Source organism: Podarcis pityusensis (assembly GCF_964106645.2).
Source record: "Podarcis pityusensis genome assembly, chromosome: 10".
Classification (NCBI taxonomy): Eukaryota; Metazoa; Chordata; class Lepidosauria; order Squamata; family Lacertidae; genus Podarcis; species Podarcis pityusensis.
In genome coordinates, this window is record NC_138035.1 from 4068187 (window position 1) to 4087534 (window position 19348).

The window sequence follows — 19348 nt, forward strand, 5'->3', positions numbered from 1 at the left end:
ACTCCGAGCCTTCGTCCCTTGAGGGTTCCCCAGCTGGTGCCTCCCCCCCTTTCACCCAGCCAGTCCATGAGAGCAACAGCAGCAACAACAGTAAATTCAGTATGATAATAATATGCACACTGGTCCTCTGGCAGGAAGAATAATAACTTCTGGGACTATGGAAAAATACTATCTTCCCCAAACCCCAGAATAAGCAGGAACTCTGGGGTTGCCCCATGGGGTTCGTGAGGGAAGATGGGGCCCCCAAGAGACTTCCCTGGTAGCTGCAGCCCCTCCTTCCCCATCTTGCAATAAGGCTTGGGGTGGGGAATCTCCCATTAAATTACAGTATTTTAAGTTTTCTTCAGAATGCGTAGGAGGCAGGGAGAAGTTCTGGTGAAGAAGCAGTGTTTGGAGATCATGCGGTGGTGGGGGTGAGAGAGTTTGGTGCAAAAACCAGTCACACACAGATGCACCCATTTTGCATGCTTGAGTACAGCAACTCCAGGGCATGAGCGAAGTATCAGCGGGGTAGGGGCCATGTGTCGAGCAATTCCCATGCTGAGGTCAAAAACACACACAGAGGCAGCAGGCAGGACTTCTTCAGTTATACTTTACTGAGCTTTCAAAGCATACAGTTCTCACTGGGTCCCCAGTGAGGCACAAAACTTAGCTCCTGAGAGCAAATCCAGTTTCAGCAGGAAAAAAATACAGCACACAGGATATCTAAGTCAGGCACACAAACCGGCAGAAGGGAGCAAGGAAGGAAAGAGGCTGGAAGGACACAGAGCAATGGATGTGTGTCTTTCGCTTCCTGTCGCCTGGGAGGGAAGTCAGCAACTCAGCATATTCAGGGGCTTCACAAAGCAAAGCTTTCTGCCGGCTGCTTCCAGACAAATGAGCACCCCAGAAACACACACTGTGATCTCTGGTGTGTTGCCATATCAATTGTTTTTGAAAGGTTATCACGATGTGGTCAAGAAACCAGTATTGGACAATATATCGCCCAGCCCTCACTGACCACCAACTAATCCAGATAAACCATCTCCCCTTCTCTATTGAAAGATATATTACATCTTAGATTATAATCACATTGTTTGACATTGCCTTCAATATTTCATTACTATACAGTTTTACACATAAATACCAGAACTTCACATACACATCATGTGTTAAAGACGTATTTCCTCCTGAGTTCATTTCTGTGAAGAAAAGAGTGGACTTTGAGAGGAAGACATTCCACACTCCATACATCTAAATGGGTTCTTACATCTGAGAGTCTCTGGATGTTCCTTAAACAATCCATTGTAAATAAAGCACATTTTGCAATCTTTTCATTTAAACTGCTTCTCCTCTTTGAGTTTGTTGATGATTTGAAAGGTTTCAACTCCTAAAGTTCTTCCTGTCTGTGAGTCTGTTGATGTAGAATTTCCACTAGGACTGAATCTCTATCTACTTTCCTGATATTTATAAGGTTTGGCTTTTGTGTGAGTTTGTTGACATAAATAAAGGGTTCCACTCTGCCTGAAGCTCCTTCCACAGTCCATACATTTAAACAGTTTCTCCCCTGTGTGTCTGCTGATGTTTTCTAAGGTGTCCATTCTGCCTGAAGCTCTTTCCGCACTCCATGCATTAAAAAGGTTTCTCCCCTGTGTGAGTCCGTTGGTGTATTCTAAAGCTTCCATTCTCACTGAAGCACTTTCCACACTGCATACATTTAAATGTATTCTCCCCTGTGTGAGTCTGTTTATGTATATTGAGGTGTCCACTCTGAATGAAGCTCTTTCCACACTCCATACATTTAAATGGTTTCTCCCCGGTGTGAGTCCGTTGATGTGTTCTAAGGCTTCCATTCTCACTGAAGCACTTTCCACACTCCATACATTTAAATGGTTTCTCCCCGGTGTGAGTCCGTTGATGTGTTCTAAGGCTTCCATTCTCACTGAAGCACTTTCCACACTCCATACATTTAAATGGTTTTTCCCCTGTGTGAGTCCGTTGATGTATATTGAGGTGTCCACTCTGACTGAAGCACTTTCCACACTCCATACAGTTAAATGGTTTCTCCCCTGTGTGAGTCCGTTGATGTGTTCTAAGGCTTCCATTCTCACTGAAGCACTTTCCACACTCCATACATTTAAATGGTTTCTCCCCGGTGTGAGTCCGTTGATGTGTTCTAAGGCTTCCATTCTCACTGAAGCACTTTCCACACTCCATACATTTAAATGGTTTCTCCCCGGTGTGAGTCCGTTGATGTCTTCTAAGGCTTCCATTCTCACTGAAGCTCTTTCCACACACCATACATTTAAATGGTTTCTCCCCTGTGTGAGTCCGTTGATGTGTTCTAAGGCTTCCATTCTCACTGAAGCACTTTCCACACTCCATACATTTAAATGGTTTCTCCCCGGTGTGAGTCCGTTGATGTGTTCTATGGCTTCCATTCTCACTGAAGCACTTTCCACACTCCATACATTTAAATGGTTTCTCCCCTGTGTGAGTCCGTTGATGTGTTCTAAGGCTTCCATTCTCACTGAAGCTCTTTCCACACTCCATACATTTAAATGGTTTTTCCCCTGTGTGAGTCCGTTGATGTATATTGAGGTGTCCACTCTGACTGAAGCACTTTCCACACTCCATACAGTTAAATGGTTTCTCCCCTGTGTGAGTCCGTTGATGTTTTCTAAGTTTTCCATTATCACTAAAACTTTTGCCACACTCCATACATTTATATGGTTTCTCCTCTGTGTGAGTCCGTTGATGTATATTGAGGTGTCCCCTCTGACTGAAGCTCTTTCCACACTCCATACATTTATATGTTTTCTCCCCCGTGTTATTCTGTTGATGTCTTCTAAGTTTTCCATTATTGCTAAAGCTCTTTCCGCACTCCATACCTTTAAATGGTTTCTCCCCGGTGTGAGTCCGTTGATGTGTTCTAAGGCTTCCATTCTGCCTGAAGCTCTTTCCACACACCATACATTTAAATGGTTTCTCCCCTGTGTGAGTCCGTTGATGTGTTCTAAGGCTTCCATTCTCACTGAAGCACTTTCCACACTCCATACATTTAAATGGTTTCTCCCCGGTGTGAGTCCGTTGATGTGTTCTAAGGCTTCCATTCTCACTGAAGCACTTTCCACACTCCATACATTTAAATGGTTTCTCCCCGGTGTGAGTCCGTTGATGTCTTCTAAGGCTTCCATTCTGCCTGAAGCTCTTTCCACACACCATACATTTAAATGGTTTCTCCCCTGTGTGAGTCCGTTGATGTGTTCTAAGGCTTCCATTCTCACTGAAGCACTTTCCACACTCCATACATTTAAATGGTTTCTCCCCGGTGTGAGTCCGTTGATGTGTTCTAAGGCTTCCATTCTCACTGAAGCACTTTCCACACTCCATACATTTAAATGGTTTCTCCCCGGTGTGAGTCCGTTGATGTCTTCTAAGGCTTCCATTCTCACTGAAGCACTTTCCACACTCCATACATTTAAATGGTTTCTCCCCGGTGTGAGTCCGTTGATGTGTTCTAAGGCTTCCATTCTCACTGAAGCACTTTCCACACTCCATACATTTAAATGGTTTCTCCCCGGTGTGAGTCCGTTGATGTATTCTAAAGCTTCCATTCTCACTGAAGCACTTTCCACACTGCAAACATTTAAATGTTTTCTCCCCTGTGTGAGTCTGTTTATGTATATTGAGGTGTCCACTCTGAATGAAGCTCTTTCCACACTCCATACATTTAAATGGTTTCTCCCCGGTGTGAGTCCGTTGATGTGTTCTAAGGCTTCCATTCTCACTGAAGCACTTTCCACACTCCATACATTTAAATGGTTTCTCCCCGGTGTGAGTCCGTTGATGTGTTCTAAGGCTTCCATTCTCACTGAAGCACTTTCCACACTCCATACATTTAAATGGTTTCTCCCCTGTGTGAGTCCGTTGATGTATATTGAGGTGTCCACTCTGACTGAAGCACTTTCCACACTCCATACAGTTAAATGGTTTCTCCCCTGTGTGAGTCCGTTGATGTTTTCTAAGTTTTCCATTATCACTAAAACTTTTGTCACACTCCATACATTTATATGGTTTCTCCTCTGTGTGAGTCCGTTGATGTATATTGAGGTGTCCCCTCTGACTGAAGCTCTTTCCACACTCCATACATTTATATGTTTTCTCCCCCGTGTTATTCTGTTGATGTCTTCTAAGTTTTCCATTATTGCTAAAGCTCTTTCCGCACTCCATACCTTTAAATGGTATCTTCCCTGTTGGAGGTTGTTGATGTGAACTATCTGTGCTCATTCAATGAAGCATATTCCACATTTTAATTTCTATTCCTAATGAAATGAAAGGTGACCCATCCCCTGGAGTTCTGACTGTCTTCTCCATCTCCTTCTTCAGAGTGGGAGGAAAGGAAATCCTGTTTTGGTTTCAAGGAAGAAAACTGAGGGAAAGAGAACACATCAAGCTCCATTAGCACCTTCTCCTATTTCAACGTCTCCTACACTCCCTCACCTCCTACCCATGTTCCCAATTTTTAGGAAATGAAGTTGCCATGTCAAATGATAGTAATTCATGAGCAACTTTCCAAATCCTCAATCAATGTTCATAAAGCAGCATGATTCCTTAAAGAGTGATGTGCTGTCTGATCTCGTGCCTGTCTTCTGATGCAGGACTATCCTAAAATGACACTGAAAATCAGGATATACAAGGCAAATAGATAAACTGTACTTAGTGGAATGTGTAGTACCTTGAAAATGTAGTATTGATTCCCTAATGGCCTGAAGTTGTTTTATTTCTGGGGACATGAATTTATTCCTGTTCTGTCTTAAAGATCATAATCATACGATGTCATTGGGTGTTAGGGGAGCGGTAGTACCTTTGGTGGGGGGAATGTCATGCACCTTATGGGGTAATTTATCCACCATTGGTCCCCACCCTGCACTCAGCTCTCACCTGTGGCTTCCAGAAGCTGTCAGCATGGAACAGGGTCCACAATCCCAGGAACGGCTTCAACCAGCCAGCTAAACCAGGTGAGGATACCTGATGGGTCTCAAATCCTTGGTGTATTAGGGAATTCTGCTGCAGGTGAAGGCAGGCCCTGGTGGATGGAGAGGATGAGAACAACAGTGAATTCCACAGTCAAGAAGGCAGATTCTGCCCATTCTGCAGAGGAAATGAGGGCAGATGGGGCTCGTCAACCAGGGAAGGGAGCCCATCGAGAAGGAAAACTCTGGTTGTAATACTTTGGTTCACTCCTTCACGTCCTCTTGAGTTATCTTCAGGAAAAGAAAATGCTATGGAGGAAAACCTAGAGAAATCCAGAGTGTAATTTCTATGATGGTTGGATGGTGCCCTGCACACCTCCTTCCACTCACTCCTGCAGCCAAGCTGGTGCCTAACGTACTGCTCTGCTTTTTTGGGACCATATAAGCCAGGCTGAGAAGGGGGTCTTGTTGTCTAGGCAGCCCAGGACCCCCAAACACACTGCCCAGGCTCACAGTGCTGCTAACACAGCAGTTTCAGGGGGAGCGATGATCTCAGACCTGTGTATCAAAATTTCTCCAATGTGGAATATGTAAAACAGAAGTGCTGTTTATATCATACATCAATTAAAAACTAATCAGAGTATTTGTCTTTTGAATAAAAGACCACCAAGTATCCGATGGCCCCTTCAAAGCTAATAAAATATTGTGCCTGGAGCTTTTGTGGGTGCAGGACCACGAAAGCTTCTTCCACCATTATCCTTCCAATTGGGATTCAGGCCTCATCATGGGACTGAAACTACGCTGGTTGCGCTGGATTATGATCTCCGATGCGCTAGAGTCCGAGGGGAAAGCTGTTTCCTGGTTCTGCTGGATCTCTCAGCGGCTTTGGAGACCTTTGACCTTGGTATCCTTCTGGACCCTCTAGGGGAGCTGTGGGGCCTGCTATGCAGTGGTTCCCCTCCTTCCTCCTGGGCCATGTCCAGAACATGGTGTTGGGGGATGAGTGTTCTGACACCTGGGCTCTCACTTGTGGTAGCAAGGTTGCCGTAAACGATAGTCCCACCCACAAACTCTCATTCACACACAGCCAGTCAATTTGGTGGGGGGAACACACACCTCGCCTGTGCTGATACTGGCAGTCTTTCGCCTGTATAGGCACACCCTGTATGTTGAGCCTCCAGCCACACAGGGACTGTCTATCAGGAAAATGGGTCCTTTGACTGGGAAGATTCATGCAATGGCTATCATTGGATGATGATGGGTTGTATCTCAGCTTGTCAGTCAGTCTGACACTGCCTTCAAAGAATAACAGGTATGTGGATGATACCCAGCTCTTCCTCTCTTTTAAATTGGAACCAGTGAAGGTCCTGTATGAGTTTCTGGAGGCAGCTGGAGGATGGATGGTGGCTAACAGATTGAGGTTGAATCTTGACAAGACAGAAATACTGTCCCAGGGGGAAAGGGGGCAGGCAGATGTGGAAGACTCCCTAGACCTGATGGAGGTAACTGTGCCCCCAAAGGACCAGGTGCACAACCTGGGGGGCCTTTTGGACTCACAGCTGTCCATGGAGGCCCAGGTCAATTTTGTGTCCAGGGCAGTTGTCTGCCAGCTCCATCTGGTATGCTGGTTGAGACCCTACATGCCTGGAGACTGTCTCCCCAAAGTGGTGCATGCTGTGGTGATCTCCCGCTTGGACTACTGCCATGTGCTACATGGGGCCATCTTTGAAGGTGACTCGTAAACTGCAACTAATCCAGAATGTGGCAGCTAGACAACAGAATGAGAGCAGCCGCTGAGACAACATAACACCAGTCCGAAAGGATCTTCACTGATTTCCAGTACATTTCTGAGCACGATTCACATTGTTGATGCTGACCTTTAAATTGCCTCGGTTGCACTTTTCAGGCATAGATTCCTGTTATGCCTTCAGTCACAAATTTATTTGCTGAAGGAATTTTTTGCTGTCTCTGACCTTTCTTTCCTACTCTGCTAATTGTATGTCGGACTTGCTCTGGAGATCATTGTGGAGGAGCAAGATCATTGACCTAAAGCCCTACAGCCTCACTCTCTGTAGACCTGAAGGAGCGTCTCCATGCCCATCGCTCAGTCTGTACACTGAGGTCCTCCTTCAAGGGTCTTCTGCTGGTTCACCCCCCCCCATCCCATTGAGAAGCGAAGTTACAGGGAAGCAGGCAGAGGGCAAGGAAATGGGCAACTATCTGACATTTAGAAGACAGCTGAAGGCAGCCCTGTATCAGGAGGTTTTGAATGTCTGATGTTTTACTGTCTTTTATATGTACTGTGAGCTGCCCAGAGTGGCTGGTGAAACCCAGCCAGTTAGGTAAGGTAGAAATACTACAATCATTCTTATTATATTGTTGTTGTTTTTGTAGTTATATTGGAATTCGTACTGCAATATCAGTTCATGAAATGTTATGGGTGGAGAAAATCACAGGGATGCCATAAACGATAATCCCACCCTGAAACTCTCATTCACATACAGTCTGTAAATTAGGGGAGGTCTCACACCTCAGCTGTGGTAATATTGGCAGTCTTTGGCCTGTATAGGCACACCTTGTATGTAGAACCTCCAGCCACAGGCACTGTCTATCATGAAAATGGGTCCTTTGACTGGGAAGAATCTCAAATTGTCAGTCATTCTGACACTGCCTACAAAGAATAAGAGGAACAGAAATGCTTTTGAGGTGCACCTTCTACATTAATCCTGAGAGCCATTCCATGGACTCTGCACCCCTTTTTCTGATGACAGATGTACATTATCCTCATCCTCAATGAAGCTGGCAGTGGAAAAGACATTAAAGATGGAAGCCTGAGAGAGAGGAAAAGGTTTCTGGCTGCTTCCTGGGTGGGATTGGGGAAACCAAGAGCCGCTTCTGAGAAGGTCTCTCCCCTCCCCTCTTCCTCTCCGGATTTGAACCGCAGCGACTGGGCAGGGCAGGGGTTTATGGGGGCGTGAAGAGGATGCAGCTTGCAAGAAGGAAGCCACACGGGGGGGGGGGGTCTCTATTGTTACGGAAGGGGGGGGCATGTCTTCTTCACTACAATATATTTGCTCAATTTCTCTAGGACTCCATCACCCCTCCCCTGTCCTCCATAATCTCTCAAGTAAGGTGTCAAGACCCTAATCTGGTCAAATCGCTCTGCCAAGCCCTTCCTCCGGGCAATGCCAGGTGACAGACTATGCGTACATGGACCATTGTCTTCTCAGGATGTGCTTATCTGCGCATATCTCCAGCTCTCTGCATATTCCCCCCTCCCTCCTCCATATGTTAATCCAGTGTAACCCAACCTCTTCCTAATGTATTCATGATGTAATCTGTGTAACCCAACCTCTTCCTAATGTATTCATGATGTAATCTGTGTAACCCAACCTCTTCTTAATGTATTCATGATGTAACTGGGATGTATTTTGCACTGTATTCTGGGATATGGAGGGAAATTTCAAAAGTTCCTGTCACCCCTTTCTCGCGGTTCAATCTCGCCTTGAACCTGTTGCGCAATAAACTTGGATCTTCTGTAGTTTGCTCCTGCGTCCGGCTGAGCTCACTTTCTTCCGCAGGGACCCACGGACTTAGTCCGATGAGCTGGGTGGCAGAGTAACCCCGCACCCAGATTTTAGCCGTAACAGTTGGCAGCCCAACGTGGGGCTTGATGCGGTTCTCCCGCGTTGCTGACCGGGGGCCCCGAAATCTTCAGCCGGCACCGGGCCATTTTGCCTGGGAAGATCCTTTGGACCCCCGGCCATCTTCCGGGCGGTAATCGAAAGCCCCAGGAGTTCAGCCGGGGAGCAAAGAGGGATCCAGCCGGCTTATTCATCGATCCCGGGATCATCATAGAAGGCGCGTGAGTATAAGGAAAAGGAAAAATCCAGTGCACTGGTGGGAAGGGGGTGGAAGTCTCCTGGCAACTGAATTCTCTGCCCTCCTCTCTATCGCTCCTTCTCGCCTGTCTCTTGGTCCAAGTGGTGAGAGAGACCGTGGACCACCGCTCAGCCCGAAAGGGGGGCTCTGAGCTCTATCCCTTTCTCTAAACTCCCCAGCCAGCCGCACCAATTGGGAGTCCGAAGGTAAGACGGAGAGAGCCGATTTGAAAAACAGCCGACTCTCCGCAACGGACATCCTAGTTGAAAGCAAGGGGTTGGAGTTCTTTTCCGAACTTCTTTAGCGCCCGGCAAGGGGGCAGGAAGTGGTCTTGCTTTCTGTATCAATCCCAGCCGCACCGGTCGGATCTACGTACCACGTGTATCGTAAGCCCGCTTCCGAAAGCAAGGGGGATTTTCGATTCAAAATTCTATCCAGGGATCACCCGATCTGGCACCGCATGGCGCGGGCGTCCAGTAGGGCCCCTTTTCCTGAGATGTGACGATAGGTAGGAGGTTGCCAGGAGGGATAGCCCATGAGGAATTGGGCAGGACCGGCAGAGTGGAAAGAGACCCCAGGTTATAGGAAATAAGGAAATAAGGAAATAAGGAAATAAGGAAATAGGAAATAAGGAAATAGGAAAGGGAACGCAAGGAACCGGATAGCTAGAGCTCTCTAAAACCCACTAAGGAAGTTGCCAGGCAACTAGAAGTCCCTTCTCTTCTTTACTATACGTCCCTGTACTAAGCATACCAAACCCCTAGACATACCAATCCTTACAGACCCCTTTCTTTCCCCCTTTTCTGTCTAGACACGCGTGAATCATAAAGGGGTACCCAGTCAACCAAGCGTTGTGAGCCCTGCCAGTTTGATTAACTGGTGGTGTGTTTGAAGAGGCAAGGAGGCTCATAAAACCATGTGGGACCTTCCTACTAATTTCACTTAAGGAAGCCAAAGGTAGTGGCCCAACTCCTTGCAATAACCAACTAAAGGATGAGAATATATATGTTTACATGTTGTCTGTTATGTGTGTTGTCTGTTAATACATATATGAGAATATGTATGTTTACATGTTGTCTGTTATGTGTGTTGTCTGTTCCTTCTGTCTCTGGCAGACTGCCTTTCTTAAGTGTGCATAGTTTAAACTGCAAGCTTGCTTCAAATTTCTAAATCTAAGGAAACCATGCTGGACCTTAGCAGTCCTAAATAAGACAAAAATTGAGAATGAAGTGTGCAAATGTTTGTTATTTGAGAGGGGCTCCAAAAGAGAGTTTTCCTCCCAAATGGTAAAATCCTGTATACTTGTGTTCTGAAAGGAGGATTACCCCACCTCCTTCCTCGATCCCGTTAACCCTTTCATGACCCGCCTTTCTCCGTGCAGATCCGACAGGGACCGAGGGACCCCTGCGTGGGGGAAACGGGGCAAAGGGGCCCTCTTGGGACCCCCTCGGTGGGCGCCCCATGTCCGCCGCTGCCAAGGCGCAGCACGGGTCCAGGGATCTAGGCCATGCCGACGGGACCCACGAATGGCGCTTTCGGGAGCTTTCGGGGGTCTCTGGTTTCTTTTCTGTCCTCCCCCCCCCGCGACCCCTTTACCTCTTTGTCCTCGCTCCAGATTCTCCTTTCCTTTCCTGCAACATCCACGGGGGGCGTGTCCTCCCCTGCCGCCCCTCCTCCCCTTTCCGAAAGCGCCCCCCCTAGAGCTACGGCGCAGAGCAGCAATCCGGAGTGGAAGCTCCACTTCCGGGAGAAGCAGTCACGTTGGGAGGGGGGCTCTCCCCCCTATTCCCGGAGGAGAGGTCGGATGGCGAGGAGGAGGAGCAACATATTGGGGAGGGGATTTGGGGTTGTGGGGGCGGGGTGAGGGAAGGATGTGCCGGGAGGGGAGGAATTGGGGGGAGGGAGAGGAAGGTTTCCCTCCTCCCCTCTTGCATCTGTGGATCAGAAGAGCGGGGAGGGGCTGATTCCGCAATCCAATTGCAAAGTGGGGTTCCCCCCCAATGTTTACATTGTAAAATCCTTCCCTCGCCGACCCCACGCCACTAGCCGTGCGTCCGTGCTTTAGGTATTGATGCTCTTCAAACCAGGAATGGGGGGGGGGGGGGGCGGTTAAACAACACCCCAAGGCCCCACCACAGCCTCGGACTAAGGCCAGGACAATGACCATTTGCACAGGCACCTCCCATGCACAGCAGCAAAGAGGCTCAGAAATGCAGCCTATACAATTGTAGCAAGAAGCGGATACCATGAATCGGACTGTTTCCTCCGACTATCCAATACGCCTAATGACTCCTCTGGAATTGGGGGGTCCAGGGCTCCCCCTGACTCCATAATCCCTTACGAGGCAGGAGGCGATCAAGGGCAGCACATGTCCCAGACAGAAATCCCTCGGGATGGCGGATTGAATCCTGATGCATTTAAAGGAGAAGCGCAGGAAAGCCTTGCAGCTGGGGGGATGTCCGAATACTATTATGGTTCTTTGGGGAAGAGGGTAGTTAAAACGTGTGGGGAAATAAGGTTACCGACGGGCAGGGAGACGGGCTCATTTTTCTAAACGCCAAAGACTCCTACTTTGTGACATATTTGTGATGTATCGATGACCCTGTTGAAAAATGTTTTGTGTTAAATGGGGAGAGGTGTTATAAGTTCTTGCAACCATATGCAATTGTTGTAAGAATTTTAAGGTCTAATATATACAAAATAAATGTTCTAAGAACACACACACACCACATGTCTGAATCCAATAGAAAAATTTCTGGAACCATTTTGTCCCTCCCAAATTAACCTCAAATATTTCTCTGCAAGGTCATAGTGGGAAACCTCCCCATTGTCTAGACAGCATCTTAAAAAGTAGAGACATCACCTTGCCAACAAAGGTCCATATAGTAAAAGCTATGGTTTTCCCAGTAGTGATGTATGGAAGTGAAAGCTGGACTACAAAGAAGGCTGATCGCCGAAGAATTGATGCATTTGAATTATGGTGCTGGAGGAGACTCTTGAGAGTCCCATGGACTGCAAGAAGATCAAACCTCTCCATTCTTAAGGAAATAAGTCCTGAGTGCTCACTGGAAGGACAGATCGTGAAGCTGAGGTTCCAATACTTTGGCCACCTCATGAGAAGAGAAGACTCCCTGGAAAAGACCCTGATGTTGGGAAAGATGGAGGGCACAAGGAGAAGACGACGACAGAGGACGAGATGGTTGGACAGTGTTCTTGAAGAGACCAGCATGAGTTTGACCAAACTGCGGGAGGCAGTGGAAGACAGGAGTGCTTGGCGTGCTCTGGTCCATGGGGTCACGAAGAGTCAGATACGACTAAACAACTAAACAACAAGAAGACATGAATAAGGGACGCGGGTGGCGCTGCGGGTTAAACCACAGAGCCTAGGACTTGCTGATCAGAAGGTCGGCGGTTCGAATCCCCACGAGGTGAGCTCCTGTTGCTTGGTCCCTGCTCCTGCCAACCTAGCAGTTTGAAAGCACGTCAAAGTGCAAGTAGATAAATAGGTACTGGTCCGGCGGGAAGGTAAATGGCGTTTCTGTACACTGCTCTTTCCTAAACTTCGCCAGAAATGTGCCCCAAGAAGAAATGTGCTTCCCCAATCAGAGGCAGCCATCCTTCTCTGGTGCTCAAGTGCTGCCAGTGGGCTTCCCAGAAGAGGCCCCTGCTTGGCCCCTGCGAGGACAGGGGCCCCTTGGGCCTGATCCTGCAGGGCTCACCTGACGTTCTAATGCAGGTGAATACTCCTTTGTACTTCAGGGAGAACAGGGTTTCCCAAATTTGGGTCTCCAGCTATTTTTGGACTATAGAACCCACCATCCCAAGCTAGCAAGACTAGGGATGAAGGGAATTGTTGGCAGGCCATGCAGGTGGCTCTGGAAAGTGAGCCCAGCTGCATGTGACCAGTGAGGGGAGAATTCCTTCCTGGATTCCAGAAGTGGCCATCACCTTTGATTATAGGGTCAGTGCCCCTATTCCTCCAGCAGTAGCGATTGTGGGGCTTCCTCGCCCGCTTCCATTCAGCTCCGCCATTCCCAAAGGGCAATTCTTCTTTAGCCATTGTGGGAGCAGACGGGCTGGAAGCTGAAGCGGCTTGCCTTGGAGTAGGCTTTGCTTCCCTTTCTGTTGACCTCAGCCTCTTGGATTGCGGCCAGCTTTCCTCTTCCATTTCCCTGAATGCTGAGCAGTGTTGGATGTGTGGGGAAGTGAAATTCACTCCATAACTTTTCTGCAGGGTTCCCTCCGCAGCACAGAAGGATGGGGGGAGGGAGGAGCACGTAGTGATAAACGAACACTCCTGTGAATGGAGAGAAGCAGAAAGTGGAGTCCCCTATAGATCAGTATTGGGACCTGTGGCTTTTCAACCTGTTCATAAATGATCTAGAGTTAGGAGTGAGCAAAGTTTGCTGTTGACAGTAAATTGTCCAGGAGTGTTCAAACAAAGACAGAATACAAGGAGCTCCAAAAAGAGCTCTCCAAACGGGGATTGGGCTGAAAATACAGTTCATTGTCAACAAGATTAAAGTGATGCATGTTGGGGGGGGCAGGGAAACACCCTCTTAATATCATGTGTAGGATCATGGGGTCTGAACCGGGTTTCTCTGTGTGCTCTAGAAGACATGGGGAGAGGGGAGCTGGTCACAGCAGGGGCGGGGCGTCTCCCTGGATGCTTCAGCAGCCGGCCTCCTCTGGGTCTTCTGGCCCCCTCTTCTCCTCCCTCCTCTCCTGAACTGCTCTCTGCCCCAGCCTCATCCCGCTCACCAAACCGTTTCCTCCTCAGCTTGCAATAACTCCCCTGCCGTTCTGCTCCCTTTTCTCCCTCTTTCTGCTCATTGCCATCCCACCACCAGCCCCCAAGCTCTAAGCCTTCTTCCCTTGTGGGTCCCCCAGCTGGTGCCTCTCCCCCGCCCCCGCAATCAGCCAGTCCATGACAGCAAAAGCAGCCAGAGCAGTAAAACCAAATTTTGCACTCACAGCTGTCCATGGAGGTGCAGGTCAATTCTGTGTCCAGGGCAGCTGATGTGTGGGGAAGCACAATTCACCCCAGAACTTTTCCGCAGAGTTCCCTCTGCAGCACAGAAGGATGGGAGGAGGGAGGAACACATAGTAATAAACGGAGACTCCGATAAATGGAGAGAAGAAAGTGGAGTCCCCTATAGATCAGTATTGGGACCCCTAGGCTTTTCAACTTGTTCATAAATGATCTAGAGTTAGGAGTGAGCAAGGAGGGGGCAAAGTTTGCTGATGGCAGTAAATTGTCCAGAGTTGTTGAAACAGAGACAGATTGCAAGGAGCTCCAAAAAGAGCTCTCCGAACGGGGTGATTGTCAATGAATACAGTTCATTGTCAACGAGATTAAAGTGAGGCATGTTGGGGGGCAGGGAAACACCCTCTTAATATCATGTGCAGGATCATGGGGTCTGAACTGGGATTCTCTGTGTGCTCTAGGAGACCAGGGGAGAGGGGAGCTGGTCGCAGCAGGAGGGGGGGGTCTCCCTGGATGCTTCAGCAGTCGGCCTCCTCTGGGTCTCCTGGCCCCCTCCTCTCCTCCCTCTGAGCCTGAACTGCTCTCTGCCCCAGCCTCTTCCTGCTCACCAAACCCTGTTTCCTCCTCAGCTTGCAACACCTCCTCTCCCGTTCTGCTCCCCTTTCTCCCTTTTTCTGCTCATCGTCATCCCAACCCCAGTCCCTGGGCTCTGAGCCTTCTTCCCTTTTGTGTTCCCCCAGCTGGTGCCTCCCCCCCTGCACCCCTCCAGTCCATGACAGCAACAGCAACAACAACAGTAACATCAGTAGCATAGCAATATGCACTGTGGTCCTCTGGCAGGAAGACTCCCTAGCAGCATGATTGACTGATAACTTCTGGGACTATGGAAAAATATTATCCTCCCCAAACCCCAAAATAAGCAGTAGCTTTGGGGTTCCCCTAAGTGGTTCATGAGTGAAGATGGGCCCGTCAGGAGACTTTCCTGGTACCTGCAACCCATCCTTCCCCCTCTTGCAGTTAGGCTTGGGGGGGCAGGAATCTCCCATTAAATTTTAAGTTTTCTTCAGAACGTGCAGGGATGAAGTTCTGTTGAATAAGTAATGTTTGGAGATCATGCGGTGGTGGGGGTGACAGAGTTTGGTGCAAAAACCAGTCTGACACACAAACACCCATCTTGAATGCTTGAGTACAGTAACTCCAGGGCTCCAGCCAAGCATCGGCAGGGTAGGGGACACGTGTAGAGCAAGGCTCACGCTGAGGTCAAAAACACACACAGAGGCAGCAGGACTTCTTCAGTAATAGTTTACTGAGCTTTCAAAGCATACAGTTCTCACTGGGTCCCCAGTGAGGCACAAAACTTAGCTCCTGAGGCATGCCAGCTGGCATGCCTACCTATGGTGTGGCAAGAGGAAAGTGCATAAGGGGTTTGAGAATCATATTTTTAGAGGTCCACTTATTGAAACATGGGAAAGGTATAAAAACATACTAGAACCCAAAATACCGCACTGGCTCTCACCCCTTGAAATGATGAGTGTCAAGAAAATCAATATGAGAAATGATTGGGCAACATATGGTCAACTGTTAATGAAAGATGATGGGAAATGGAAACTAAAGCCATATGAGCAGGTTAAGGAGTATGTGTATGATTGGCTCCATCACTTCCAAGTTAATGAGATGTTTAGAAAAGAGATCAAAGATAGAGGGTATGCAGATAAAGAATCAAAATTTCAGATGGAAATCATAAACAACGATGTGAAAATAATATCTAAAATGTATAAGATACTGCTGGATTGGAACTTGGGAGATGAGGAAGTTAAAACAGTGATGATTGGATGGGCTAGAGATGTGGGTCACAACATACAATTTGAGGATTGGGAGAATCTATGGAAGGAAGGTTTGGACTTTACGGCGTGTATAACGGTGAAAGAGAACGTTATGAAGATGTTTTACAGGTGGTATATAACACCTGCGAAACTATCGAAAATGTATAAAGTAGATAGCAAATGCTGGAAATGTGAAGAGAAGGAGGGCTCCTTTTACCACATGTGGTGGGAGTGTGGGAGAGTGAGAGAATTCTGGGAAAAAGTATATAATGAACTAAAGAAGGTGTTAAAGTATACGTTTATAAAAAAACCTGAAATTTTCCTGTTGGGGATATTAGGGAACGAAATAAAAAAGAAAGATCATAAATTTGTATATTATGCAGTTACAGCAGCAAGGATAACCCTCGCCAAGAAGTGGAAAAAACAGGAAGTACCAACAATAGAGGAGTGGAGATTAAAGTTACTAGACTACGCGGACTTAGATAGATTGACGGGAAAGATTAGATATCTAAGAGACCAAAAGTTTATCAAGGAATGGGGAAAATATGTAGACTACCTGGAACATATTAGCAAAGGACAAATAACGTTAAGGGGATTCAGAGAAGTACTGTGAAAGACTAAGAGTTATTGTTTAATGAAAATAGAGGAAGAGAAATGTATAATGACAATACAAACCAGGTAATGCGTAATTTTGATTTCGACTACGGAAGATTTACGGACGAGCTGAAGGAAGCCCAGAAAGAAATGACAATGTAAAATTGTAGGTGAAAACTTCTTTATTGTGTAGATTGCTTATTGGTTTTGTGTTTTGTTGTTGTTTTTCTTTTTGTCTGTTGTATGTGGTTTTCTTTTCTTTTTGAAAAATCAATAAATATTTATCTGCGGGGAAAAAAAAAAAAAAAAAAACTTAGCTCCTGAGAGCAAATCCAGTTTCAGTGGTAAAAAAATACACCACACAGGATATCTAAGTCAGGCACACACACCGGCATAAGGGAGCAAGGGAGGAAAGAGGCTGGAAGGACACAGGGCAATGGATGTGTGTCTTTCGCTTCCTGCTGCCTGGGAGGGAAGTCAGCAACTCAGCATATTCAGGGGCTTCACAAAGAAAAGCTTTCTGCTGGCAGCTTCCAGGCAAACATGCAACACAAAAACATACACTGTGATCTGTGGTGTATTGCCATATCAGTTTGTTTTTTTTAAAAAAAAATATTCATTTTATAACACAAATAAAGAACACAAACAGAAAAACAAACAATTCTAACAAATTCTTGTCATATCCTTATTTTCCTAAACATTGTTAAGTGGGGTTCTCCAAGTCCCACCTATCTGATTTTCATTTTACTTCATCTTTAGCAGTTTACATATATCATCGTTTCTAACCATATTTTTTTATATCACACTTAAAATAACTTCACATTTTATCACTTACAAATAATACTATTTTAAAATACACTATCTTCTACTTCTAAGCCTACAGCCTCTATCCACTTCCAAAGCTATTCTAAGATTTAAATATTAACATATTTTTTCAAATATTCCTTAAACTTCTAATCTTCTTCCACCATCTCTTCTCTCTGGTGTCAGAGTCTCCCGGTCAGTTCGGCAAGTTCCATATAGTCCGTCATCTTCATCTGCCCTGCTTTGATAGTTGGTTAATCTTGTTTCTTCCAATTCTTCGCTAGCAATATTCACGTAGCTGTTGTGGCATACAGAAAAAAAATAACATCCTTTTTGGGGGATTTCACCCCCCCCCAAAGTACCAAGTAAAAAGGCTTCTGGTTTTTTAATAAATGTGTTTTTCAACACTTTTTTCAGTTCATTATAAATCCTTTCCCAGAAGTCTTTTACCTTGGGGCACGTCCACCACATGTGGTAAAAGGTTCTGTCAGGGAACTGCCATCGGAAGGAAGGGAAGTGAAAGGGCTCACACAGGTTGGGAGAGACTCAGCAGCTGAAGAGGGAACCAGTAGGGGGAGAGGAGCTGAGCTGAGGGAAAGGGAGCTGGAGGGATGGCTCAGAGACACTTCCAGCGAAAACAGTGGGGAGGTTTCAGGACCTCCTGTAGGGACACCCACTCCTCGCCGGAAACTGTCACGCAGAGAGTCCAGAAGACGTGTTTCCGTTAAGGAGCTTTTATGTTGGAAGCGATTCCGAAAGCAACCACTGTCGGAATCTGCCAGCGACTGACGGAGCCATGTTTAAGGGGCTCAGTTACAGACAGAGGTTTGCAAACTTGACCAAACTCTGAGGGACTAGGATTTTACACACAAGCAGCTCATCGTCCCATCACAGCATTCCGACAGTCTCCGTGAGCAGCTTGTGCAGGAGAAGGCATCATGAGCAACCCAGCCGGAACCGGAGAAGCAGGAGCTGGAGCGGGTCCAAGCCTGGAAGAAAGGTACCGGGTGTTGGAGGTCCAGCTAGCGCTGCAGACGGCGAGGCTTGAGGAGAGGAGGGCTCAGGATGCAGACAAAAAGGGGAAAGACACCCAGCTCGTCAGAAAGGTACCAGGATTGGTGCAGAAGTTTGGGGGGGAGCCCAAAGACTATCATGGCTTTCGGACAGAGATGCAATATGCCCTCAATCTGCAGTTTGATGAATTCCCTGACGAGGAATCACGAGTGGCTTTCGTGATTGGGCATCTTGAAAAGGGGGCGAGAGACTGGGTTAGACCCCTGATGGCAGCGAATAGTGACGTCCTAAAGGACACGATGAAGTTCTTTCGCGCCATGGATCTGATGTTTTCCAGCGATATTGAACAGGGAGTGGTCCGCAGACAGTTAATGGCTTGCAAACAGGGGAGCCGATCTGTCCGTGAGTACTGGACTGAGTTCACCATGTTGATCCATAAATTGGGGTGGGATCTATCGGCGGAACCCATTCAAATGCTCTTTGAAGAAGGGCTTTCTTCGGCTGTGAAAGACGAACTTTCCCGGGCGCCCAGGGCGGAGTCTATGGACCAGCTGACCAAATCAGCGCTGACCATAGGAGTGCGCCAGGAGGCGAGAGCATTGGAGAGGCGGGAAGGGAAGGGGGAACGTTGGAAGGAGTTCCGCATTCCAGACATTCCAGAGCCAACTTTCCCGCCGGCAGAGCCGATGGAAATCGGAACAGCGCGCGCGCGCGCAGTTTCAAAGCCCAGTGAGGGGGGAAAGAAGGAGGGAAAAGGCGCCCGGAAATGCTATCTCTGCCAACAGCCAGGTCACTTTGCCAGAGTCTGCCCCCAGAGGAAGGAATGGCAAGGGATGGTAGGAGCTGTGGAGGGAAGAGAGGAAGAAATACCGAAGCAAGTAAAAGCCAACGCCTGGCTGCCACCGTCGGGGCACAGCAGCCAGGCCAAAGAGCAGTGAAAGTGCCCACGCCAGAACCTCCTAAACCCGCCCTAGTGATAGAAGTGGCGCTAGAGCTGCCAAACGGACACCCTCTAAAGATAAAGGCGCTGTTGGACTCAGGCAGCTCCTGCAATTTCATGAGCAAGAGTTTGCAGCTGAACACCAGATACAGACGATCCCTTTAAGCAACCCCCTGCAGGTGACCACGATCGATGGCAGGGAGCTGTTGGGAGGAGAAGTCAGCTTGCAGACCGTCCCAATGATAATGAAGGTGGCAAGGCACACCGAACTGATAGCGTTTAATGTGGCCACCTTGGGAGGAGCTCCCATTATATTGGGGATGAGCTGGCTAGCGTTACATGATCCGCT

The 19348-nt window shown here is 47.5% G+C and overlaps 2 protein-coding genes across 8 annotated transcripts in view; one reads left to right on the plus strand and one right to left on the minus strand.

Moving 5' to 3' along the window:
• Positions 1–19348, plus strand: part of LOC308486268 (uncharacterized protein) — a 157083-nt gene that overhangs the window by 32512 nt on the left and 105223 nt on the right. The gene's annotated exons all lie outside the window — the stretch shown is intronic.
• The window catches only part of LOC308486216 (uncharacterized protein), an 86745-nt gene continuing 67972 nt past the window's right edge, over positions 576–19348 (minus strand). For 4 of the 7 annotated variants that reach the window (XM_081022739.1, XM_081022744.1, XM_081022741.1 and 1 more), the window contains 2 exons: positions 4924–5068; positions 576–4411 (listed from right to left, as the gene is read on the minus strand). In XM_081022739.1, coding sequence (XP_080878865.1) covers positions 1612–4269 — 2658 coding nt within the window. In that variant the 5' untranslated portion in view covers positions 4270–4411; positions 4924–5068 and the 3' untranslated portion in view covers positions 576–1611. Of the gene's footprint in view, positions 4412–4923; positions 5134–10433; positions 10615–19348 lie in introns of those variants that run through there. The other 3 variants (XM_081022740.1, XM_081022743.1, XM_081022745.1) reach the window with 3 other exon arrangements.